The sequence below is a fragment of the Gasterosteus aculeatus genome, chromosome 5 (assembly GCF_964276395.1).
Source record: "Gasterosteus aculeatus chromosome 5, fGasAcu3.hap1.1, whole genome shotgun sequence".
NCBI classification, from domain to species: domain Eukaryota; kingdom Metazoa; phylum Chordata; class Actinopteri; order Perciformes; family Gasterosteidae; genus Gasterosteus; species Gasterosteus aculeatus.
In genome coordinates, this window is record NC_135692.1 from 14713781 (window position 1) to 14740727 (window position 26947).

The 26947-nt window shown below is 46.0% G+C and overlaps 3 protein-coding genes across 12 annotated transcripts in view; 2 read left to right on the forward strand and 1 right to left on the reverse strand.

Moving 5' to 3' along the window:
- kcnc3b (potassium voltage-gated channel, Shaw-related subfamily, member 3b) overlaps window positions 1–18260 on the forward strand; it is a 36736-nt gene extending 18476 nt beyond the window's left edge. The window contains exons 3-7 of one of the 8 annotated variants that reach the window (XM_078103683.1): window positions 749–1730; window positions 2640–2834; window positions 3811–3943; window positions 4610–4630; window positions 9150–9287. In XM_078103683.1, the coding sequence (XP_077959809.1) occupies window positions 749–1730; window positions 2640–2834; window positions 3811–3935 (1302 nt within the window). In that variant the 3' untranslated portion in view covers window positions 3936–3943; window positions 4610–4630; window positions 9150–9287. Of the gene's footprint in view, window positions 1–748; window positions 1731–2639; window positions 2835–3810; window positions 3944–4609; window positions 4631–6985; window positions 7027–9149 lie in introns of all 8 variants that reach the window. The other 7 variants (XM_040176186.2, XM_078103684.1, XM_040176178.2 and 4 more) reach the window with 7 other exon arrangements.
- Window positions 18261–19946: 1686 nt separating this feature from the next.
- Window positions 19947–24293, forward strand: LOC120819095 (potassium voltage-gated channel subfamily A member 7). Of its 2 annotated transcripts, XM_040176210.2 has the most exons (3): window positions 19947–20436; window positions 20650–21434; window positions 22779–24293. In XM_040176210.2, the coding sequence occupies exons 2-3, from the start codon at window positions 20736–20738 to the stop codon at window positions 23640–23642; spliced, it is 1563 nt and encodes a 520-aa protein (XP_040032144.2). In that variant the 5' UTR covers window positions 19947–20436; window positions 20650–20735; the 3' UTR covers window positions 23643–24293. The 2 variants fall into 2 exon arrangements, with proteins under 2 accessions (XP_040032144.2, XP_040032147.2); XM_040176213.2 differs by lacking the exon at window positions 19947–20436 and having other exon boundaries at window positions 20596–21434.
- Window positions 24294–25509: 1216 nt separating this feature from the next.
- Window positions 25510–26704, reverse strand: fgf21 (fibroblast growth factor 21). 2 transcript variants are annotated; one of them, XM_078103698.1, is made up of 4 exons: window positions 26371–26704; window positions 26211–26288; window positions 26012–26115; window positions 25510–25921 (listed from the first exon to the last, which is right to left on the reverse strand). In XM_078103698.1, exons 1-4 carry the CDS (start codon window positions 26513–26515, stop codon window positions 25631–25633), a joined length of 618 nt encoding a protein of 205 aa, XP_077959824.1. In that variant the 5' UTR covers window positions 26516–26704; the 3' UTR covers window positions 25510–25630. The 2 variants fall into 2 exon arrangements, with proteins under 2 accessions (XP_077959824.1, XP_040032227.1); XM_040176293.2 differs by having other exon boundaries at window positions 26211–26386.
- Between the last annotated feature and the right edge of the window lie 243 nt (window positions 26705–26947).

Consider the following 26947-nt stretch of genomic DNA (forward strand, 5'->3'; position numbering starts at 1 on the left):
CACAGAGCAGGAACATCTTTTAAAGTAAATATATATTTAAAGTTTGTGGTGGTGGCGCATGTGATGGTTATGCAGCAGAGTTGGACCTTAAATCAAGTGAAGGGGCATCGGGAGAATCCTCATGTAGGAATACCGTCGTCATAAATATTGTAACGTTCTTATTATTCCAACTATTTTAATGATAATAAGTCAGCTGCTTGTTGGAATGTTTGCTTGCTTGGAAAGTGCACCAACCGATTTGCACAATTTGGACCCCTTTTTCTGCTCTTTATTTCATTCCTTTCATTGGCGTTAAACGCATACTGTACGATACGATCCAGGTAACACGATCTATTATTGATCATTTCATACGTGATGGCGGGGCTATTTAGCGTTCAGATTCACATTCCCCGCCAGACACAATCATACGACCATACTTGTATAGTAACTGCGACGCGGTCTTCATCGATAAAACAAGCTTCACGTGTTTTATCAATTAATTAAAGGAAAAAAATCAGATTTAGGTGATTTTCGTTTTTTCCATCTCAGAATGGCTGTAACGTTTAGATGTGAAGACCTTCGTGTCGCTGGGCCCGACAGAGTGGTGTTGTTGTGTTTGGCTCACAGATGAGATAAACAAACACTCCAGTTGTTTTTCTCTGCTGTTCTTCTTCTTTACCTCGCAGATTTATCTTGATCTGCAACTGAGTCCTCGCTTTTGTTTCCCCGCCTCCTCTTTCTAATTTCCCTTCCTCTTCTCTTTTTCCAGTACGTGGCATTCGGCTCCCTCTTCTTCATCCTCATCTCCATCTCCACTTTCTGCATGGAGACGCACGAGGCCTTCAACACCATCCTCAACAAGACGGAAAACGTCACGGTGGGCAACACGACCCGCGAGGAGATCGTGTACGAGGTGGTGACTGACAGCTGGTTGACCTACGTGGAGGGCGTGTGTGTCATTTGGTTCACCATCGAGGTCCTGCTGCGCGTCACCTTCTGCCCGGACAAGCTCGAGTTCTTCAAAAGCAGCCTGAACATCATCGACTTCGTGGCCATCCTGCCCTTCTATCTGGAGGTGGGCCTGAGCGGGCTGTCCTCCAAAGCCGCCAAGGACGTCCTGGGGTTCCTGCGCGTCGTCCGGTTCGTCCGGATCCTCCGAATCTTCAAGCTCACGCGCCATTTCGTGGGCCTCCGCGTCCTGGGACACACCCTGCGCGCCAGCACCAACGAGTTCCTCCTGCTCATCATCTTCTTGGCCCTCGGGGTGCTCATCTTTGCGACCATGATCTACTACGCTGAACGAATTGGCGCGGACCCGGACGATCCGACGGCCAGCGCCCACACCAATTTCAAGAACATTCCCATTGGGTTTTGGTGGGCCGTTGTGACCATGACCACGCTGGGCTACGGCGACATGTACCCGGAGACGTGGTCGGGTATGCTGGTGGGCGCGCTGTGTGCCTTGGCTGGCGTGCTGACCATCGCCATGCCCGTACCCGTGATTGTCAACAACTTCGGCATGTACTACTCCCTGGCCATGGCCAAACAAAAGCTGCCCAAAAAGAAAAACAAGCACATCCCCAGAGCACCTCAGCCGGGGTCCCCCAACTACTGCAAGCCAGACGCCCTGGCCATGGCTACTGCATCGCCGCAAAGGCTCCTGGGAAATGTCCTTGGTGGAGTGATAGGGCCCGGAGGCCTCGCGGGAGACTGTCCTCTTGCCCAAGAAGAAATAATAGAGATCAACAGAGGTCAGAGATTTGTTTGTTTCATGTTAAGTGTCCATATTTTAGCAAATATTATCTATAAATGACAGATTCTTCAGGGGTCCGGTAGAGAAGCCAGAGAAAGAAGAAGCGATGCATAGTTGATTGTGAATCCACCCTGAAAAACCACTGGCCCGTCAGAACTTACTGCGTCTTTTAATTTATTTATGATCAACTGGTAGGTCCACAGTTGCCTTCAGGCACCCATCTGTCTGTGAGGAAGAAACAGTATGGAGGGAAAATTAACTCAATTACCCATTAAAACGGCTTAATGCATCCCAGTTTGGGCTGACTGCACATATTTTCCCTCCAGCATTAGCAGGAAAATCAGGAGGTGAGAGGGAATTTGGCTCTTTGCAGCATGCGAGGCGTCAGTCACATGCAACAATAATGCACCTTGGATGCATTATTTTACTGCCTTAGTCATCAGCGAGGCAGAAAATATTGGTTTCATCAGAGCTTTTACTACATCTCGTCTGCTTGGCTTCCTGCCAGACGAGAAAGGTTTCCTGTTGGTTGTGTCGGTAGATCTGTTTTGTGTTAGTCAACATTTTGACAAATGGCTCCAAGACTGTTCTGCAGCATCATCAGCACATTATGCAACACATTTTATCATGATGCCTAAGTGAACATGTAGTGGACCACCACAGCAGTCATTCCCAAACGTTATTTACCACTCGACATCGATGGTTTATCAATGATCACATCTACTGTTCGTATCTACACACACACACATTTGGTAAATTAGACTAAATTAGTACATATTTTAATGTAGTGTTATGTAAAGAAACAAGCAGAAGAAATATGTGCATTTAAAATGGGTGAATTGGATATTTTTCCCATAATTACATTTGACATTTTTCTCCTAACCCCCCCCCACGGTGCCCCTTTTAGATTCCAAGCAGAACGGCGATGCGGCTTCGGCCGCGCTGGCTAACGAGGACTGTCCCACCATCGACCAGGTGCTGAGCCCGGACGAGAGGAGCCCCATCGGGCGAGGCCCGACCCGGGAGCGCTACCAGCAGGACCGCGCCTGCTTCCTGCTCAACACCAGGGAATTCCGCGCCACAGATGGAAATGTGCGCAAAGGTGCGTTTCACACACACACACACACACACACACACACACACACACACACACACACACACACACACACACACACACACACACACACACACACACACACACACACACACACACACCGGGAGACAGAAAACCAAAAAACATGCGCATCTGACGTAAACAAGATCCAACACAGCGAGAGACGCCAGGCACCGCGCAGGCACACACACACACTACAGCAAGACATTCAGGGAGGACAGGCTGGATGGACGGGCACAGATGAAGGATCAGCTTTGGGAGCTACAGCTCCGATCAAACACACGCACACACACACACACACACACACACACACACACACACACACACACACACACACACAGTCATGCAGTCAAAACACAAACACAAGCCTCTTCTGCTTCTACTGTCTCCAACTCTTTCACGTTCATATCGTCTGTGTCTCCATCTCAGCTTGATATTACTGTCCCTCTACTTCTCTTCTCGTCTCTCTTTATTTCCATGGTGTGTGTGTGTGGGTGTGTGTGTGTGTGTGTGAATATTGCTCTGGGATCCAGAGTCTCGCTCATTCATGCTCATTAACAATCTCTGTCTCCCTCTGTCCTCTGGGCTCTTAACAGTTGACCATGCATTAATTTTCTTCTCGTCACTTCTGTTTCTCCCCCTCTGTTTCTCCCCCCTTACCCCCCCCCCCGCTCCCTTCCCTTATGTGATGACTCCCCCGCCCCTTCCTCGCTGCATGTCTCCCTCTCCCCTGCTCCACCCTTAAACCCACGCCTTCCTCGGCCCCTTCTTCTTTTCCATTGTGCTGCTACTGTAACCCCCCCCCCCCCCCACCCCCACCCCTCTACCCCGATGTGCATCACCTTCCTCGCCATAACCTTTATCACCCTACTACCGCAATCCAACCACCACCACCACCACCACCACCACCACCAACTGCCGCCAACCTGCCACACTCCCGCACACTCCCTCCAAACGCTCAAAGTAGAGGCGGCGGCGCTGGCAGCCAGCCCAGACTCCCCTCTGACGGAGGACTGGTATAAGATGGAAGGGTCTCTGTTACAGCAGGACCTCAATGCAAACTCCACCTCCTCCTGGATCAAACCATAGACCAGAAGGTAACACCGCAAAAAAAAAAAAGAGAGAGTAAGAGTAAAGGGGGGTTAGCGGCGCCGTTAGCGCTGGTCAACTTCTGACCCCGAGAAGCGTAGGGGGGAGGGGCTCTGATCCGTCAACGCAGCGCGTTCTGCAGTTGCACGAGCCGCACGCGGAGGCAGACGTAGCCGCGCACGCCGCCCCACGACCTCAGACCGCCAGACACGCTGGCGTTTCCCACACAATCCAGTTTGAGGGCTCCGTTTCACGCTTCAATCTGAATATCAGCAATCGGGGGTATTTGAGGGTGCGTTTGATTTTGTCAGGTGTCTTATCCAAGGAAACTTAACCTCAGCAGGATGTCATCAAATTGTGAATGTACGAAATGTGTGTTTAAAAAAAAAAGACATTAGACAATTTGACAGAAAATGGGATCGCTGTGTGATACCGTGACCCCCCCCCCCGTGATAGAGAAGCGTTCCCACCCGCATACAGTCGTGAGTGCGCCCGCGTGGGAGGCGCGCACGTGTAAACACATCCGGCGGCTCCGGTGAAAACGAGCCAGTTGTCGTGTGTCAACAACTAATAAAGCGTAACACTGCAGAAGATTGAGCAGGAGCAGCGGGGTCACGTTGTTGTCTGATGTGCCTCTGTGTTGTTGTTGTTGTTGTTGTCGTCTCTCTCTTCAGGTTGTGTCATATCACGCGTGTGTATGTGGCCTTTTTTTCATTCTTACGGTGTTACACACTTGCGTCTCTGTCCTCTTCAATTCCCGCGTCTTGTGTCCGTGTTGTCGTTTGTGGCTTAATTTCCTTTTATTTCCCTTCTACTGTGTCCCTTCGCCCCACGGACCTCCGCCTCGGGCAAACAAAAGCTCCCGCTGCCATAAAACAAACGATACATGTACACGCGCTCCTGTTCGGGTTAAACGCGGGTCAAATACTCAACGGCACTTGATCCTGCTACGTAATACGTTCAGGCTGAAAGGCGGGCGCAGTTACGTGTACATGTGCCAGATTTGATGTCCAATCGATTGGCCGGCCTGGATCGGTTTCACGCGCTTGTGTCACTGAGCAACGTGTGTGACGTCATCGCTCTGAGGCCGAAGGTCCCTGGGGTCAGTAGAGCCACCGGGGTCGAGGGATAGTACCTCGAGAAACATGCCACGCTAAAAACACGTGAACATTTCAAACTGTTAATAACGTACTGGCTTAATTATCACTGTACTTCTTTACCAAATCGCTGTGTTGGGAGCGTGTGATGGATCTGAAGTACTACTCCCTGGACCGCGTCCCCGGCGTCCCCGGCGTCCCCGGGGCCTAGTGTAGTCCAAGGCTGAGGAGCTTGTGTATTTGTGCTGTGGAGGCCTGGATAGACATCTAAACAATAAAGCTGCATTATTCACCAGCCAGACAGACAGGTGTGATTGAAAAGCGGCTACATGTTGTCCAAGGTAAGCGAGCCCGCGCTCTCCACGCCTCCCACTCGCAGGTCGCCTCGCGTCGCTTCAGTTTCAATGGTTCCGATGTGTAAACTACAATGTCAGGCCGACAGAAATCCCTCTTTAAAGACAATCAGGAGTCTGTTGAAGAAGTGTCTACAGTTTGATTGGGGATCTTTAATCTATAATATTTAAGATGCTTCAGTGCTTTCAGTGAATATCGCTGACATTTGACCTCTTTGCCGTCCTTGGAACCTGATTTTCTTGCACAAGCTTGTGATTTACAAATAACAACAAAACGAAGGCAGTCGATGCCACGTTCTTCTCCTCCGCCTTGTTTTTAAAGAGGGATTCTCACGCTGTGTAAAACTCCTTATCGTGTGCTTCTCCTGTGATTTATTTATTGGACCCGGATAAGATGATTTCCCTTTCAGTTTCTTTTCTTTGACTGTTGGCCATTTGACTTCCTTAGCAGAGGTCAAAAGGTCAATCTCTCCTCTGGACCTTCTTCAGGGGTCGTTTCTGTCTCCTTCTCCGTCCCGCTCCGCGTTCCCTCCCTTCAGTTCCTCACTACACGTGTACTGGTTTTTATTTTATTTGATGTCCTTTATGTAGGTCCTCTGTTTCTAACATGCTGTGTAACTTTTGTCTTCTTTTTTGTGGAGTATTATGTTGTGGTTGTGTTGGGTTTTGTGTATCTTTTTTTGATTTTTGTTCTAAGTCTTTGGGTTTTGTACAGTTGTGATTTGCTGTTTGATATTTTGGTTCCCTTATGTTCCTCCTGTGTTCTCCTTTACTATCTGTCTGCATGGATTGAAATTATAAAAGGAATTAATTAACAAAAAGCTGTCACAAATCCCACTGATTCAAGAAAAGAAAAAACTATCATTAATCACTAATCATTACTCAATTTAACCCAAAATATAAAAAACTAAAATAAGTAATTGACTTTAACAGTAAGCTCTCCATCCACATCCCACCCTCCTGCTTATTGATTTTGTTTTGCTTTTCACAATTATGAGAGCTTGTTGGTGGAATTATATACTACCGTTTTTTGGCTTTTGCACACGCAAAATGATTCATCATAGACAATTTCCACTTGACAGTTATTATTCAACTCCCCGACTGCTTTTGTGTGAAAACGTGTCATTGAAGCCGGTTCCGTACATCGTTGCCTCTTCACGACAATCAATGCAAATATTCTTCATGTCAGATTTGGAACCAAAAAAGGAACCAAAACGTGGTAACTGTGTACGTGTGAGACGCAGGCAGTTTGAGAGGACGCACTGTGTCACCAGGAAGGTCAGTGCGTCGGATACTGGGAAAGAGGAGGTCGCGCCGTCTTTGACGGGCGATTGATCCCCGCGTGGGAACGATACAGTAACGCGGCCGTTCCAGGAATAACGTCTGAACCGTCTCAAAGAGCCCTCTGCCTTCTACGCACAGACCAACAATAACGATTGTGTCCATTGGCTCTATTTGTTTTCCCACGACGGTTTCCTTGGTAAAGAGTCTGGTCAAGAATATTTGCAGTTTTTTTCCCCTCCCTGTTCCACCTGTGTCCTCCCTCTCCATTGCCTCCCCCTGCCGTGATTAACGCTCATTCTCCATCCCGTCCCCCCAGGCCGCCGCTGCAGCGCGAGTGTAACTAAACTGTGACCGTCGGTAGGTACGAAGTCCCGCCGCAGCGTAAATGAAGTGTGACTTTGTGCAGGAATTATGTCGCCCGCTGACTGCAGCGACAGCCAGACTCACCAATCCCCCCCCCCCCCGACAGACGACCCTCATCGGCATTTTTATTGTGGCTTCCGAGAACTTATCGTTGTCCTGAATGTCGATCATACATCAAACCGACGTAGGAACCGGCCGCGCTGAACGCTCCCTCGCATCCGTTTGAAAATCACCAGAACCGCGTCACCGCCTCATCTTCATTACCCTTCATCATTTTCCCCTCCATCCTTTCAACACGTGGGGAACTTTTATTTCCTTTAGACTTATTTTACTCTCATTTCACCTGGCAACTGTTTTACAGTCCCTGGTTTCAGACTAATAACATTTAGGAAAAGTAGGAACATTATTTAAAGCAACGGGGAGAACACCAGATATAATATATATATATATATATACAAGATGTTTAAAGATCTCCATGTGAATGAAGCATGGTGTTCTTAGTCTTTCTATCCGGTGAGCAGTGTGTACTTTTGTCTTCTCTTCACTCCGCATGCAGATTTGTTTCTGCAGGAATAGATCCAATGGAATTTCACAGTCAAATCAAAACCTTTGGTTGTAACTGCACAAGGGAATTTCCCACAGAGAGTAATCATTATCAGCCAATGGTAGAAGGATAGACTTTACACTAATGTGCTTATTCTCAACACGAAATATCTTACTTTAACGGCAGAAACACGACGTTGCATCTATAAACTACACTATTAAAACTACTGTAGAGATTCTCCATCCAGGGAGACGGTCGTTGCCCTTCAACTCTGATTCAGCATCTGAAAAATGGATTCGTTTGATGCGACCTGACAATGTGTCTCAATTCATCTGTTGGGTGGATCTGAATTCGAGATTGAAGCAGCGCCGCAGATCGACCGGACGGCTTCTCCCGCATGTTTGTGGCACATGCAGCTTAAAAAAAAAAAAAAACACTGAAAGATGCATCATCAATATTTTACTCCGTTTCCGTCCGACTAATGTGCTTGAGCTGGTCAGAGTAAAAAATAAAAAAAAGGCGTTTTAGGTGGTGACGTAATCTAGAGACAACGTTTTAGCTTTGCGCTTTTATCGCATTACAAGTGAAATTTCCGCCAATCCAACCCGCTCCTAATGAACCCCCCCCCCACCGTGACGGATCAGTTAACCATCGATCCTGCAGAGCCACTGCAACCTCCCGGTGTTGTTTTCCACCTGGTGCAACAGCGGCCTCCTCTCTGTGGCTGCAGTGGGAGGAGGTCGACGTCGGCATGCTCCGCTGCACACAAGCACAGCGGGAAAGGACGCAAGACGCCGACGTGTTATTTCTTAGACGAATTGCTTTCGTAGTTTCTACCTCAAAGTGGGCCGTGTCCTTTCCCGCTGTAACCGGATGTTACTGGAAGTGTCTTTTAATGTTGGCCATGTGATGTTTTCAGGAACCCCAAAACTAACTAACTAAGTGGGCTGTTTGTAGTTCAACTCTATGCAAAGATTATTTCTTAACTTTAACTTTTATCACCGGGAAACTTCATGTGGTCAACTCCTACAATGTACCAGTGATTTCAATGAATGAATTGACTTCTTATTTTTGTGAACTGTGTGCTCGTGGCCAAATAGTTGTTTAAATCACCTGAACATTGCACATTTCACTTTAAATGGTACAATGCTGGGTGCTTTATTCAACGGGTCTCTTATTGGTGTTGAGCCTCTTAATATCAGAGAAGCTTTTGCTTTGCTGTTTTTGAACGAAAAAGACAAATCATAACTCGCATTTTCTTGTTTTGTCTTGTCCTGTCTGTCTTTTGTGTGTCTGTCCTTCTACATGTCCTTATGATTTTATAACATTTTCAATTTCTTATCCTTAATTTATTCTCTCCACTTATGTGCTTCTTTTTTTATTTCGATTGATTGTCATAACATCTTAAACCTCTCGTTCATGTAATCGTCAAATCAAACACAATATGGAAAATATTCCAATCATGATCTCCTTTAATTTCACTGCTATTTGATATCATCCACAAATAATACAATCCAATTAAATCTTCTATAATTATTATTATTATTATAAAACTAATTATTAATCCTTGAAGCAACAGGCTATGACAAGTCTCACAGTCTGAATAACATATCGGGATCGTCCGGGTCCTCATTGCGGCTCGCTCCTATCATTAGCCCCCCGTTTGAAGCCTACGAGGCCCCGGGGCCACTGCGCCGCTGTCGCTCCCCCATTCCCTCCATTTTGTAGCAAAAAAAATAAATAAAAAGGATGTTCCTGATTGGACGATAAGAGATGCCTTGGATCAGCTGCGGAACGGATTGTACAGCAGAAACAATAGCAATAACATGAAATGAACTTGAATGTAGGAAGAACGGCCCCTTGTCTTGTGAATCTAACGGTTTATGATGCATGAGTCAGGTTAGCTGATGGGGTCAAATACCAACTGTACACGGATGTAGGATCTTTAAAAGAAATAAGATGTGGATCGGTTCGTAAATAAAATAGCAGCAGAGATTAAAAGAAATGTAATTAAAACATGTGCACAGTTACGTTATACTAGTGAGGTCTAAGTGTGTAGGTGGACATCCTTTTTAAAAGTTATGGACCAAACAAAAAGCTCTCAACACTGTTCAGAGAAACGACCATAAGATGGGAAACTCTACTTTATTTAACCAAAGACATGAATACATCTACTGAAAAGGGTTCTACTTTCTGTCTTTTGTCAATGTTAATGTATGTGGCCTAAAGCGGACACATCATTTTGGTAATTCTGCCTCGACAAGACACGTTATTTTACATTGTTACACCATTGGACACTTTAGCTTTATAGTTTACACAGAGATGTAAAAAATATAAACAGAAAAATTCTGCTTTAACACAAAGACCACAAATATTCTTCAGAGAGCTATGTGAATCGCTCAACCTAACATACGTCTTTAAATTTATACTTGATTATATTGTATCAGGATCCCATGAATGGAAATGCTACCTTCTGGTGTACAGTTGAAGGTCTATTCTTTAGCATTTGCAAGCATGTTGTCTCTTATATTTCCACATATATATGCAATCATAACAATCATAGTCCCAGACAAAAATGGGAATTTAATCAAATGCCCCAGACATCCTTTTGTTGCAAACATTGCAAAGACCTCACGAGTAGCGGCCTCGCTAGCTACACGCTAACTGCGTTTCGTCTTCCAGACAGTCTTTGGTAAAATAGCACAATCAGGCTATCAGATGCGCAGAGATTATTTTATTTTTTATGATGTTTAATGACTGAGTGGAAAGTAAATTAAATATATACTTCTAAATCTAATTTAATTGTATTCCCGAAAGCTACTTATAATATATAAACCAACATTAGATTAAGCTATTTTAAAAGTCAGATATGGATGAATACAAAATTAACAATAAACATCTAAATCTAACTATCTGTTCTGACCCATTTTTTCTTTTTTATTGATTTTTTTTCCTCTTTTATTTTTATTCAAGTGTTTGTCTAAAACCGTTTAAAAAAATACTAATTCAAAAGAAATGCAATCATTTAATTCTAAAAAATACTACAGTGCTCGTATTATACCATTCCCTTCAATAATCGGTTTTAGGCAATTAATAGCTTTTATTTTTGTAAAGGATGTTTTCCTCTGACTGCCATCCTCACATTTAAATACAACAAATGTAGAAGTTGAGCTAAAAATATAAAAAAAAACAGTAATAACACATTCGTGTATGCAATAAACATGCAATTTTATTTAACTGCTGGAAAGAAATGCTGTGCACATACATATATAAATATGCAGATCTATTTTCAATCATAAAGATGCACAGACTCTGTAGGCAGCCTACTTATCGTGAGGAGTATTATTATGACACCATGAGCCGGTTGTCTGATTTCAAGTCAGTGTTACTGGTCCTTCGAACTTCTTCCTGTCGTGACTGCCACTTTTAATTGTTTCAGTTTTGTAATGGTTTTGTATGTTTCTCTCACTTGTACTGGTAATGTGTATTTCACTGTAAGGAATGCCTTTTCTGTACTACTGATTGTCTAAAATAACGTTTCTTTTGAAAAAGACACAATGTTGTATTTAACTGTGGTAAATGTAGTGAGACTAAAAGCAAGAGCAGAAACTGTGTTTTATAAAGTGCTTTTAGAGACAAAAAATCCTTCGTAGGTACGAGCAAGTATTTAGAGTATTTACTTGTTTAGAGGAAAATCCTGAAATTCATAATCTATGGTCCCGATCACCTTTTTGTCTAAAATCGATGTGCTTCCGGACTCTTCAACTCTTGAGAAAATTAGATATGCAGTTTTGTGACTATGGCATCACTTGATTGTTGAGTCTTCTGGGGTTTGAGCGTTGTGTAGAAGTTTTAGTGTCTCACTTATAACAGAGTTGATGCATCGCACATATTCCAGACCGAACACGCAAACAGTTCTGCTCATGCTAAACATTTTCACGTTTCACCGATACGATGTCGAAAAATGACAAGGATTTTGTGTCCTCTGAAAATATCTGAAACCGCATGCAGAGCTTTTGTTTCTCCAGCGAATCGACGCGTTTTTTTATGTATAATGTCGACATAAACTGAGGGACGGTAGGGAAAGTGTGTGTTCGTGTCGATTTGTCTAGCAGGTAATGTTTTGTGAAAATGTAATGAGTACAATTACACACATCGATCCTCTGAGGTCCTCTTAGTCCACATCGGCGCACTTGTAATCTTAAAAGGACTCCAAAGCTTGGACGTAACATGTCCGTCCATCCTTAACACCTGCATTGAATTGTCCTTTGATACCACAATCAAATGAGAATGGGTGTGAGGAATGACGTCATCTCACAGACCCCTGATTTCATTTGAACATCCGTGGCTTTAGAAGTACTGTATTTGTTTACATTTGCTTTGTAACGTATGAGAATGTGATAATTGTGGTTCTGTTGATCCTAAAGAGTCTCGTAACACAGTTGAGGCTAAATCAGCCCCCCCTGACGTGCACATAGTCAAAGTAAACCCAACAGGCAGATGTTGTAAGTGCCTCTATGAGGCCCTCGTAGGCTCCCATGTCAATTTAGGATTTCATGCAAACCAGCTAGATTTAACTAGCTGAACCTTCCAAGCAATGCGTAATAGGTGAGTAGTTATTATTGAACATGTACATATCTGTATCTACACATATGAACACATTAAAGTCATACAGAATGAATGTATCTATGTATGCTTTGTGAGCGGAACCTGCGTCACTTAACCTTGACCGTGGATCAGATTCTGTTAATGGACAGATTCACGCAGCCTTTTATTTGTTTTACAACTATCATGCAATGATCTGAATTGTCTTGCCAACAGCTTCTTCTTTTTTTGTTTTTCTGGCGAAAACTGCAACTATACAGTGGAAATTGACAGAGGAAGAGGGTGAAACGAAGAGCAGACGAAGAGCTGATGTGGCTGCAATTAAGCACGGCGTTTGTACCGACGAGGCCACGACACAAGTGTTTAATCTCCCAGTGAATAACGCGCGATGCAAGCACATGTCATTCAAAGAATGGTTTGGCAAAAAAAGGATTTGACAAATGCTCAACGTGCTGCGTCACTTTCTCGAACTTGCGCCTGTGTTTGCGTGACGTGTGGCAGAAGTCGGCCCGGGACGTAATCCTATTACTTTTGTAAAAGCATTCATGTATGTTTGTATGTGTCCATCCGTCAAAAATGTTTTTCTACACATCATTTCAAATGATTCTACACACACACACACACACACACACACACACTGATGTTTGCTGAGGTTTGGAGGTGGCAGCGTGTCAGTGGGTGCCGGTCAGTTTGGCTGGCGGCTTGTTTCATTCAAGTCTAACGTTTCCTTTTCTAATGTTGTCCGAGTTTTACTGTCAACATTTCCTGGTTTTTGTTATGCGAGAATAACCTCTGTGCCAACGCATTGTGGGGCGTACGTCGGAGATATTAGCCTCGCCATTGCCGTTTAAACGTGTGCGTTTCATTCTGACATGCACAGTTAACCAGCCGTTTACAGGTAATGGTAATCCCTGATTACTTCCCCTATTGCACATAATAATAGTCACAGCATAAAACGCTGTTATTAAACTCAATGTAATTGGCAAATTCCAAAAAGATGAGATTGGTTTACATTAGTGGATATCTGTTGTAAACCAATCTGGTGCTCTTAATGTTACAACTTGATTGAACATGATTTCATACAAATACTGGTGATTCTGTGTGGAATTAATGGCTTTCTGTTCTTGTCTCCACAGTGTTGAGTTTCTAGCGTTCGCCTTCTCTCTAATGACGAGTCAGTAAGCGGTAAACACTATTTTTTTGCGGCGGGAGCCACGTCCAGTGTGACACGGATGGACGGTTTAAAGGAGATCTTTGGAGGGGGGGGGGGGGGGGGGGGGGGCGGAGGTTGATTATGAATGAAACCATCACATGGTCTGCTCCTCGCACGCAGTTACAAAAGCAGCCTCCTGGAACTCCGACCACGTTTTTAACAACCCCCCCCCCCCTGACTGGCTCCCCCCCCACACTCCCCCCCCCCCCCCCACACACACACCCTTTTCTCTGAAAACGGACTGAGCGTCGCACTGACACACTTTTGGGAGAGAAGAGACTCCTGATGACACATTCCCTTTGACAACGCTACAACGCGGCGGCGTCTGCAGCGCTGAGCAACTGAGCAGCTTCACACGTTTTTAAAAGAAACACTCTTCTTCACGAAGGACCGAACGAACAATGTAGCATCTCTGCTAACATATTGTAGCATTTGTTGGCTGGGAGATAACTTGACTTTATCCACCAACAGTTGGAAGAGAGGGATTTATGCATTCGGGGGATCTTTCAGATGTCATTTTCCTCTTGGGTTCCTTTCCAGCGAAGAAAAAGAGAACCGGAGTACATGAGAGACAAAGGATTGGTCTTTCAGTGCATATGAAATCAATCACAAATGCACAGTATTTACCAACACCCATACTACAGTTCCTAGTACAAGTTTAGCACTTGTGCAGCGTGTTCGCCACTGAACCAATGTCTTCCACCCTCCTCTCATCAGACTGAATCACTGCCCTCCTCGACAGTGCCGAGGTGATCAGAAATAGCACTAACTACCAAGTCGATCAAATGAAGCACATGTAGCATCAGCTCACACAGGTTGTGTTTGGCACTTACTGTACATTTGGACTCGCCTGAAACGTCCGCCAAAAGACAACGGTGGAAAAAGACGTCTCTTTATCTCTCATGTACCGCACGCGGGCTCGGCCCGAAAGTCCACGCGGGAATACCAAAGGTCCTGTAGCAAGTTCTTGCTGAATGACCTTCTGTAATGTGTAGTTTAGACTAGGAGGAATATTCCGTTTAGGTTGAGGTCTTGTACTCATCCTCTCACTGCCCATTGCCTCTGTTTGGTACAAATACATTCCTCTAAAAAGTACTTTAACTGCCGCTAGAATCGCATCCCTATATGCACATTGAAATATTACAAGTGTGTGCAGGAGCAAAAAGGCTCGAGGAGACGGAACAAACGTCTCGGAGACAATTGTCCGTCGTCCTTCGGTATCATGGGATGTTGGTCGGCCTAAAACTGCTACAGAAACGGCGTTCTTGCCACGGGGACCGGTTTTACGTCACGGTAAACTGTCCGTTGGCTGTTATCATTCCGAATGGGACCAATCAGATAAACACAAGGCCGCCACTGCCAATCTCTAGTCGAATACTGCCCCGTCGCTCCCTCGTCCCTCTTGCCGCCAGCAAGTGCTTCTGAGGCGAGTCGATGTCAGGAGAGAGAGAGAGGACGTCCCGTTCAAGAAACAGCCCGAGAGTGGAAGTGTACAAAGAGAAAAGAAGAAAAAAAAAAAAATCTATATTTTGATAAACAAATCAACTATACGAGGCCGCAGAAGGACGTTTCTGAGCAGAAAAGGTCCAGAATGGACTAGACGAGAAAAAAAATAAAATAAAGAGGTGCAAATGTTAATAGAAAAATTGGCATCATGAAATGGAGCCAAAGTCACGGAAAAAAAAGATGGGAGGTGAATATTTTGGTTTGGGTGAACTCGTTTTCCCCCCTCACGCACTGGGGAAATGTTTTTTGAAAGACAACGTTGCCGACAAAGACGCAGGGATTCGAACAGATGGACGCTGAGATAAACAAATGAAGAAAAAAAAAAAGGAAATGCATTTTTGTAACTTTGTTTACCAGCATGACTAGTTTGCATGACTGTCTTTTCTGCAAGCCCTTAGTTGAAGACGAGGGTGCTAGAGGTTAAAAAAAAAAAGTATATACAAAATGAATTAAAAAATGTTATATGCAATTAATGTTTTAAAAAAGATTATAATGAAAGAGAAGAGCTATATTTTGTTTTGAAAAGTTGAAAAAAAATGTGAATATTGAAACGTGTATGTTTGCACCCTGAACTGCGCTTTGTTTGATGAAATCTCTCTGCTTCTCCTGCCCTTCGTTCTGCCACAGTTTGACCTCATCGTGCTTCGAGCGGGATACTTTCAAACCGTTTTGCCAAACCGGACCATTTGCGCAAAGGGTGTTTGTTGTCAATCACAAAGTCCATGTTTTTCCATCTTGAATCATTTGCACAACTATCGTAGCAGCAGCAGCAGCAGTTCTAAAACCACGGCCCTCCGCACCTTCGCCTGCTTGAATACTTCTCATAGTGTGCTTGTTGTTTTTTTTCCTTTGGCAATAATACAAGCGTTGTTTCATGATTGTAGCAGGGCCAACGGAGAGTATCCTCGACGCCTCAGCGGTGGAGTGCTCTGCAAAGGCCTTGGCTTCTCCCACGGCGGGATCTCGCCCCGGGTTCGCTGTTCTGTTCCTAAGTAGAAAAAAAAACAGAAAAAAAAACGGGAGCACAAGTGCTGTACGAGAGATTCGACACCGGCGAACAATCAAGGGGGATTTCAGGTTTGCATGGAGCCGACTGCCATTCCAAAGCTTGCGTGTGGCGTACAGGACTCAGGCGTGTTGATGGCGTGCGTGGACGTAGGTGTTTTCTTTCTAACATAATGTATTCCAGTATATAGGTAACGATAATGTGAACGCCTCACCGTGATGTGTAAAAAAACGCATGCATTATGACTCGATGGTCTCGATGGGGGCTGTGGTGGGGGTGGGGGGGTGGTGGGGTTAGCCTCCTCCGTCATCGCCTGCCACAGAGTCCAGTTCCTGACAACTATGAACACTGTGCCGTGTCGTAGAGCAGCAACGTCTTCCCTCGAGAGGCGACTCCCAGCGCCGGCATGAGCGTGTACAGGTAGCTCGTCGTGGTGTTTTTTTTTTTCGTCTAGATGGTCAGGTCCTTTCGCATTCGTCGACACACCCACCGAGGTTCCCGTGGCCCGGGCCGGGCAGCGAGTCACGTGAGCACCAATCAAAGAGACCCAGAGCTTCCAAAATGATGTCAGTGGGGTACTTTAAGTTAAGTGTTGTGAGAGCGAGAGAGAGAGAGAGAGAGAGAGAGAGAGAGCACTGTCCACCAAGAGGAGATTCATGTTGAAGCAAATACAAGGCCATCGTTGAGTGCTTTCCAAGCAGCTCTTCCTCCCAATTGGAATTCTAAGTGAGTTTCAGGCCCTGCTGGTCCGGGGCTCAGCTCAGGCAGCTGAACGGTCCTCCGTCCGTTCCCAGTAGGTCACGGTCGGAGGCTCACCAGAGTATTGTGTGATGTAGTCGAGGTTTCACGGGTTCCAGAGCCTCTGTCTACTTGCAAAAAGGCTCCGTGGGTTTTTTTTTGTTTTTGTTTTTTGGTCCCTCGTCTTCGGTTCTCAGCTGCCGACGTTCACGGCGGAAGGCAGTAAGAAACTACAGCGTGGCTTCGAAGGTCACACAGAAGTTCATGAATATTTCACAAGTAAACCTCTATTAATGGCGTGCAAACACCCGGTAGTTTTTTGTTTTGTTTTCACGGCCCCAAAGAAGCCGGTCGTGGTGTTTTTTCTCCCACCGTTGCGTTTGCCATTTCCTCATTCTCCACATTGTGACTGCTCCACCAACGCCTGGCTGGAAAAAAAAAAAAAGATGTCTTTCCTTTTCTACTGCTTAATACTGCCATTTGATTTACTTATATTATAACAGAGCAGGTTACAACGTTACGTCTGTTTTATTTTGCAATCTGTTATAAAATGTCCCAAAAAAAACCCCCTTCCTTTGTAACACTCACGTAACCAAAAGGACAGAAAATGCTTTACATGGTAAGTAGGTGCGCCGTTAAACGGCTCCTTCGTCTCCTCCAGGTGTGTGGAAGGCGTCATGTGGTCCTCTACGATATCCCATCGGTTCGATCTGTGTGCCTGTTTTCTGTTTTTCTTTAGTTTTTTTTTTGTAAATTGAGGACACTGTATGCAATGTGCACCACGAATGCCACTGATCGACACTTACTGTACCCGAGACGCAGACGCTCTGTCATCAGTTCAGGTGATTGCAACCGCACGCGTAGTAGCTTTATGGCTCCACATAAAGGGATTCAGCGATCACGCTAATCTAAAAAGTGTTTTATTTTACGAGGTGGTAAGACCAGACTTGTTTTAGAGGACATGTTATCATACTGAATAGATTTTTGAAATATATTTAATAGCTTATTTTAATTAGAAATAATGTGACAAACACCACAAAGGTCGATATATACGTACATCTGATATTACAGGCTAGCATCATGCATTTACGTAAGCATTCCAAAGACGAAAAGATGTATTTTTCATTTCACATGCCATCAAATTGTATACCAGTGCCAGTGGTACCAGTGCCAGTGGTACCAGTGCCAGTGGTACCAGTCTGGTACTGGTACCAGTCCACTGCGCGTCGGTCTTAGTAGGAGAGTGAATGGGGAGAGGAGGTGGTCACTGGAGTATCTGGTCCTGACTTATGCCGGATTTTATTTTTGAAATGTTGGAACACAAAGAACAACTCATCAAGAACTGTATAAAGTATATTTCAATGGAATGTTCATGATCTATCTTTTTATATTTTGAAGAAAAAATAGAAACATATCAATAAAGTGTCATAATTGAACATATTTCTACTCTTGAGACTTAAAATGTATGAATGTCAATGCGATCTAATGTGAATCAATCTCCATAACAGCTCGGATGAACAACTGACTGACAGTCATGAGATGCTTTTTCACAGACATTCAACTTGCTTAAAATCATCGAAATGAACTCAAAATAAACGGGGGAAAAAAAAAAAAAAGTGACGTCGTGCCGTGTCCGTTTGTTTGATGTCTCTAACTGACGGGATGCGTTTCCCACGTCACGCATCACGGTGATCGATCCCATCCGTCCGGAAGTGTGGACACGATGACTAAGTCTGCCGGGGGACTGGAGGACGGCGCGTTCAATCTGCGGACGGACGTTTAAGGATGTGACGTATTTTGCAACGTGGTCTCCAAAACCTGTTCGTAGAAATGTTTAACGAAAATCTTGAACATACAAATTCGTAACAATACATAGGAAACTGGCGGTGGTTAACCACGCCCCTTGAGTGAACAACATGGCGGACCATGTGAACGTCTCTCCGCCATGTTGGATTTTTTGAGGGGGTTAGGGTTAGTATTCTATTCTTATAAGTTAACATTGATTTCTCGTTAAAAATGCAATCATAACACGTTTATTTTACATCGTTAGACTTCATGCTTACGGGGCGCAGGTCCCCGTTCACTTTGAACTGAGTGACGTCATCAGTCCGTATTTATTTAGTATGTATTGTTACAAATTTGTATGTTCAAGATTTTCGTACACATTTTTACGAACAGGTTTTGGAGCTCAGGCTGGTATTTTGACGCCGGCCTGTCCGATGCGTCTCACCAGCGACCGGCATCGAGTCGTCCTCGCCACCCGGAACCAAAAACGCATTATGGTAGTCTGTCGTGTCCAGGTCGATTGTAACTGCGGCATTATATCTGATTCAATGGCAAATAGCTGTAACTTTACCCTCCAATGTGTGAGCCACACACTGTAAAACCATAAGGTTTAAAATCGGCAACGTTAACCAAGGAATCGGAAAAGCTGTCAATCAGGGGACACTTGGGGGAAGCACGGCGCGGCTGAAATGGTAAATATCGTTGTCACTGCTGTTTGGAGGATGCTCACCTTCTACATGCCGGTGTGAGGAACGGAAATGTGGTCTGATGAGTCATCTGTTCGTCGTGGCGATGATTCTGCGACGGTTGGTGCAGACATCTCGGGGAAGTTGTGCGTTTTTTGAGCAAAATAACGCACGACGACAGTTTACAGAACCGGACTCGTCTCTGTCGCAGTGTGGATTCAGGTACTGAAACGACTGGATGTCATTTTGAGGTTGAAACCTGGAAGAAAAACCACAATGCATTCAATCAACTCTTGACGTTTTATACTCCCACACTGTAGATATCGTCAAGTTCAGCAGATTCACGCAAACGGCGTCAGAGTCACAGACAACGCGGCATTCCAGTGAGACATGTGTTTATTCTGTGGTTGAAGGCAGCAAATGTCGGCAGAGGCCTCCTTCGGGTTTTCTTCCCCTTTGTACCAAAACGTCACCACCATCTGGTGGTGAAACGCAGTAGTGTAACTATCTACCTCTCAGGATTCACATGTACGAGGACCCAACAACAGCAAATCCGGAGAAAGCAACAGAAATCAATCATTATCATTCCCGTTAAGAAAACATATTTTAAATACAAAAATAAGTGCATGTAAACGTAAATCATAAAGTCTCGTTTATGAAGGCGTGTCTGATTCGCCACGTCTGAAAAACGAGAATCGAACGACCATTTTTAAGTTTAAACATTCATTGAGTTGCCAACTTGTTTAATATGTTTTACTCTTTAAACACAAAGTCATGTTTTCTTGGGTCGGTTATTGTTTGTTGTTATAACATTTTTATTAAAGTGCAAAATTTTGCAAAATACTATTATTAATTCCCATTATTATTATATAGTTATAACAAACAGATATTGTTTTTTGTTAAGTGGTACACATCCGAGCCGTGCTTGTCAGAGGGGGGCGACACCACGCGCCGCCGGGCGGAGGTGACATTTGATAGTGAGGTTGAAGGTCGTCTTGCCTCATAGCTAAAATGGAGGGAAAGGACTGGGAGGGGTTGGAGGGATCGAGCAGAGATTGAATTTCAACGGGACAGCATTCCCAAAAACATTTTTCAAGACTGTCAACGTGAGGCGGCGAGGGACGGGATCAGAACCTGCGTGATCCCTGAGCGAACAACTGTAAGGTTGCCGTCCGACCTGGTCAGTCCAACAGTTTATCCGGACCCAAAGTCACAGCCAAACAAGGAGTTTGTTTATATGACAGATGGACGCGATGACAGGGGACCCGATGAGCCACAGCAGACGAACAATGTGATTCTCCATCCCGCCTTTTATCACTTAGTGAGTAAACCTTCTTGTATTGCTAACTGGAAACTAACTTGATCTTTGACATCCAAAGTTGACCTTTTAATTCTAACATCTCAAGAAGGTTTTGTTATGCCATGGAGGGTTTATGCAAACGGACCCTGCAACAAAACCTCCAGCACCTCACAGCCGTTCTGAGACCATCTGCTCTGAGACCGTCCACTGATGGAACTATCGCTCTGGTTTCAGACCGCGTTTGCTTTTAAGTCCAGTCGCCCCACGAGTTCTCGGGAGAGCGGTCTGCAGATCCGGCCCGGCCTGCGACACCCGCAGGGATGGACAGCAGCGACCCGCGAAAGGACGAAAGCGGAGGCGGCGGCAGCGGCGGCGGGAAAGAGGGCGGCGGGGAGAGCGGTAAGCTCCTCAAGAACCACCTCAACTGCGAGGAAAAAGGTGAGAAGGAGACCAAAGGGAACGGGACCGAGGAGAAGAAAGAGGGCCGGCGCTCCGGGTCCCTGCGGAGGAGTGGATTGGCGCTGAGCGAGAGGGTGGCCATCAACGTCTCGGGGATGCGATATGAAACTCAGCTCCGCACCTTGGCCCAATTCCCCGACTCCTTGCTCGGGGACCCCGGGCGCAGGTCGCGCTACTTCGACCCGCTTCGAAACGAGCTCTTCCTCGATCGGAACCGGGCCTGCTTCGACGCCATTCTGTACTTCTACCAGTCGGGCGGGAGGCTTCGGAGGCCCGCGAACATCCCCCTGGACATCTTCATGGATGAGCTGATGTTCTACGAGCTGGGAGAGGACATCGTGAACCGCTTCAAGGCGGACGAGGGCTTCCCCAAGGAGGAGGAGACGCCGCTTCCGTCGAACGAGATCCAGAAAAAACTGTGGATACTGTTTGAGCACCCCGAGTCGTCGTCGGGCGCACGCATCATAGCCATCGTCAGCGTCATGGTGATCGTGGTGTCCATCCTCATCTTCTGCCTGGAGACGCTGCCCGAATTCCGGGACGAGAAGGAGACACGGGAGGTAGGGGTCGTGATCAAAGTGTGTGTTCCGCAAAGCAGGATAATATAAAAGTGGTGTCGTGGGTGGAGAGTGGAGAGTTTCTAGAGTTTCCAAATCTCCTGAGGACGTAGTTGTGAATGCAAACTAACTGAATTAAATCCAAAAGGGATAAAATAGAGATAGCTTCAACGTTGTGTCGTGAATGGGAGGTCTGGCCCAGAGTGAAACGTGATGTCACGGGAAGTTTAGGTAAACACACGCCGTGAGTACTCCATGTGTTAAAAAGAAAAATACTGACGTGTGCACGACTATTTGTGCCAATATGTCCGGACACACAGAGAGAGAGAGAGTGTGAAACTTATGGTGTGATTATTTTAGTCGACCGTTAAATTTGATACGCTCGTTTTCAGGAAGCGCTAAAGGCTAAAGGGGGCACCGGGTGTGTCAGCGGGCGGGAGGAAGACAAAGGGAAGGCCGCCCGAGGAGACGGTTGGTTGCGTCAATGAAAGCGTAAAAAAGGTCACACAAGTGACCGAACACACGGACGAAAAGGTGAGCCGTGACCCACCGGCGGCTCGGAACCGGAGACTAAAAGGTCTCCCAGAATGATAAGCGCACGTTGGGTCGTGTTAACACATTCCCGCGGGGCCACTGCGCCAGGCCTTTGCACCGGCGCGCTGCCAGGAAACTGCTGTAACCCCCCCCGGCGAGCGGCGAGACGCGACAGCGACCAAGGTTGAGACGACGGGCTCATGTTCCCCTTTCGGAGGTCTCACGCGGTTATATTTAGCCTCAGGAGAGCCCTCAGACCAACGCGCAAGACGTCCGCCTTTAGCAACGAACGCCGTCGCCCCGACGCCGAACTGACCCGCCTACGCCTGAGTCGTTGGCGCTTTCGACTTGAAGCGAAGCGCGGGAACGTTTCAAAGAGCCTCCGCGAGGCCTCCGGCGTAACGCTCACGACAGACGCGGAGGAGGGGAAGACAGGTGGACGGAAAGAGAGAGCGGCCGAGCTACGGGTGAAATTTAATGCCGTCAAATGCTTTTATGATGGTGTCAAAAGATGGTGGACAACATGCCGAATGTCCATGCGGTTTATTAGAGGATGAAAAGGGAATATCAGCATAACATGATCTACGGTCAAGTTTTGACTGGCATTTAGAATTAGATGTCATGCTATGTAGCCCCTGTGCTAAGTTAAGCTAACGCGCCGCTGGGTTTGTCTTCACATTCACGGCTAAATGATTTATAGCTTGAAGAATAATTTACAAAATGACCATCATGATTGTGTATTTTCCCTTTTGTTATAGATGTGCTTCTTACACTTTTATGTCGTTCCTGTTTCCCCCGTCTCTTTTACTCCAGGAGTATTTTTACAAGTACCACTCCCAGGCGAAGAACGTGTCCGAGAACATGCCGCTCCCGCAGAGTGTTTTCCACGACCCCTTCTTCCTGGTGGAGACCATCTGCATATGCTGGTTCTCCTTCGAGCTCTTCGTGCGCCTCGCCTGCTGTCCCAGCAAGGTGCGCTTCTTCAAGGACGTCATGAACATCATCGATTTCAGCGCCATCCTGCCCTATTTCGTCACTCTGGGGACGGAGCTGGCCAAGGACAACGACGCCTCCCCGGCCACGTCCTTGGCCATCATCCGAGTCATCCGGCTGGTGAGGGTGTTCCGGATCTTCAAGCTGTCCCGTCACTCCAAGGGCCTCCAGATCCTCGGGCAGACGCTGAGGGCCAGCATGCGCGAGCTGGGCCTGCTCATCTTCTTCCTGTTCATCGGCGTGATCCTCTTCTCCAGCGCCATCTACTTCGCCGAGGCCGACCACGCCGACACGCACTTTGTCAGCATCCCGCACGCTTTCTGGTGGGCGGTGGTCACCATGACGACGGTGGGCTACGGCGACATGTACCCGGAGACCGTGTGGGGTAAGTTGGTGGGCTCCATGTGCGCCATCGCCGGCGTGCTCACCATCTCGCTGCCGGTGCCCGTCATAGTGTCCAACTTCAGCTACTTCTACCACCGAGAGACCGAGTGCGTGGAGCACACCGAGTACAGTCCCGTGCAGGCGGGCGCGTGGGAAGACGAGGGGCGGGACGTGGAGGAAGAGGACGGAGACGCAGATTATTTTGCCGTTGAAGGCAGCTGCAGCCCTCTGAACGGGACGCTGCTGGAGTTCGGAGGAGGTGGGACGGGTCAGACTGAACCACAGGTCACTCAGGTGTGAGGAGGGAACGCAGCGTGAAAAAAATGACGAGGTGAATGTAGACAAATGTAATTTAAAAATATATAGTAGAATTATAAATATAATTTATATGCTAAAGTGCCAACTCTGTACTTTTTATCGCCTCTTTTTATTCTGACAGCTTTTTGTATAATATCGAGAGTGAGTTTTACATTCTCAGGGTCTTGATTTAAATATGATATGAGAGGTTATTTATTAATGCGATCAGAGCTTGGGTTTGAAAAGAAAATACTTTGTGAAAATCTGTTCTGTAAGTTGAAACTTTAAAGTCTTAGTGATGTCACTTCTTGGCTTAATGTTTGACGTGGAAGCAGTTAGAATATTGGCAAAATAAATGTCAGGTTTCCTCTAAACCAAACCAAACACCAGCAGAACTGTCGCTGCCTCGCATGAGAGTTCTTGTAAACTATTCTCATTATTCTTCTGTAAGCAAATGTACATGTTTGTGTAGTTTTGATTCATGCGGCCAGAATCGAGTAAAATAACCTTTGGCATTATCCCCGTTAATGCTGTAATGACACAACGTTACAAACAAAACCTGTCGATTGCTTTTTACCTGCTTAACTATGCACCCAGTGTTTTTAATAAAGATTCCATTTCTACTAATCTTCTTGAAAAACCAAAAAAAGCCACGTGACTGCCGGTTGCCGGTTGCATTTAGCAGTGTTATAAAAATACAACAAATAATCCCTTACTGCTTAGCCGGCTGCATCTCTCACGCGAGTCTGCCAGATCCGGTCCGAGTCACACATTCGCGGCCGACCTTTTCCACAGCCACTAAGCCGCCGTAAGTAGCTTCCGCTAACGTTGATCTCGGATTCACTGGAACACTTTCCACAACATGGCGGTGATGACCCATGGAAGGTATGCGCGCCAACGTAACAGCGTGTAAATGGGTCTGGCGACGTGTTGTAGTTTGTGTTACTGGCGGCAGCTCACCTCCCCCCCCCCCCTGAAGGTAAATGAATAAATAGAGACATTTTGCAGAAGAGTGAAGCTAAAATCAGCACTGAGGATGTACGTTGAGGTCAAATAAAGGGTGAAAAAATCCATATACATACATGTACATTAGTACATCAGGTACCATATTTATAATTCTTGAGGAAAACTTATTTCCTCCTGCATGCTAATGATCCGGCCAAAGAGCAAAAAGAGTTCTGAATTGAACATTTTTGTCTGTGGAGCACTGAGCATGCGACTGGATATTCGACGCTCAGGTTTTACTGCATGAGTTTGTTGACTCTTTCGATGCAGGTCAGCTGCTGCTGAACTCACCTTCATCTAACTGCTTCATTTCATCAGCGATTTAACAACAATCAGATGCTTCGGGAACCGTGGAGGCATCCGAGAAAGAGAGATTTCTTTAACATTCGATTTAAAATGTGATCAATTATAGAGAAATCAAGCAAATTGCAGTTGTATTTATTGGTTATATTGCTGCTGTAATGAGCGTATATTACCGTTAGCCGAAGCTCAGTAAAGGTTAACGTTATTTACTGAAACAACAGTTTGGGCACGTTGTAGGGAAACGCCAACCGGTTTGATGCACAATGTGACATCTGAGGAAAGGTATGCGAGACTCACTTCTCACACACGCCTCTGATGAGCACCAGAGCCCATAAACCAACACAAGACATTTGTTTGACTTGTCCAGCAGAGCGCGCTCTCGCTGCCGACATCACGCATCGCACGACACGTTCAGACAAACAAAGTGGACGTTCATATCGTGTTTATTTTCATTCAGAACTTCGCCGACTCACAAACGTCCTCTCAAAGTATAAAATCCTTAAATAGCCATTAGAAATAGACCACACACACACACACAATAAATAAATAACTTACATATTTCTGTATGTTCATGAGAAGATTGTTGAGAAGAAAAACGTAATAATTCCACATAGAAAAAAAGTTCCCTGATCGATACAAAATACATCACACGTTAAGTTACAGATCCGTCACATGAATTCTCTTTACTTCTCCGCCGAGAACTGAGGACTGACCACAGTGTTCAGGCCCATCCCAAGAAGATCCTCTGAGTCCACGTTGACGTATCTCTGATTGCTCGGTGGCTCTTCGATCACGCTCTCAGCCTCCGGGGCGGTCCGGATGGGTAGGAATCGAGTGAAGGGCACCGAGTTGGGATCCGGGGAAGGCCTCGACGCCAGAGACAGCGGGGACCCGTGCTGCGAGGACAGGAACCGGGTGTAGCCATCCCCCAGCAGCAGCTCCCTGAAGCTGCAGTCGGCCTCTGAGTACGGCCCCTGGGAAGGTGAACGGGTGCAGACGGTCAGTAACCGCGGGAAGGGCCACAGGACCCTTTTTGGAGAATAAAGTCCTCTGGCTCACCGCACCTGTCCTCTCAAACGGCCCCCGCTGTCCACGCAGAGGAACATGGAGGAGGCCTTCCCTCTGATGACCACGTGGCCCGGCTGGATAGATTTCAGCTGCAGCACACCTGCAGCCACGGAAACACCAATGAGACCACGGATGAGCCAGTGCACAGAGGGAACGCGTCCTTTTGCGCAGCCGATTCGCCGGGCAAACACTCACTGTAAGTGGACCGAGCGTCGCTTCCCGACACGCTCCCGTCCAGAGCGATCTGCAGGTACATCGCTCTTCTGTGATTCTCTGCAACGAGAAATAAAGTGGTCAGGAGTCTTTGATTGTGTTATAGAAGTGACTGAAATGACGAGCAGGATTTGAAGGATACCTGTGTAGAGGTGCACCTCTTTGACTTGATTATTGAAGGGTAGAAGTGGGCTGGAGTCAGTGAGATAAAAGGATGAACAGAAAGGAAGTGGGACCATGAGGAGGAGAGAAGACAGGCAGGAGAAGTGACGTGGAAACGAAAACATTTGGAAGAAAAATAAGGATTCGGGAACGCCGAGAAGAAAAAAAAAAAAAAATAGCGTAAGAAGAAACGAGGAATAGCTTATGAAATAAATAAGAAATGTATCGCTCTGCGGGGAGCGAGGTCTTTTCAATAAATTTCTAAACTGGAGCGAGTTTTGTGCCCTTTTATAAAGCAGTTTGTAGAAGGAGGTCCGGCTTCCTGAGTGTGTGAGTCAGACATTTCTACATACTCCTTAAACACTATGTTTGGGCTTCTTCCTGTCCATTACAGTAAGTGTGACCCGTAAGGTCGGGAACTCATAAAACACACACGTATTTATTCAATTTCTCTTAATGTTTCCAGTACTTACGCTTGTCGAGCAAGTAATTAAACATGAATCAAAGCCCTCTGAATAAAAGTGTATTATATATATATATTACCTACATATAAAGAA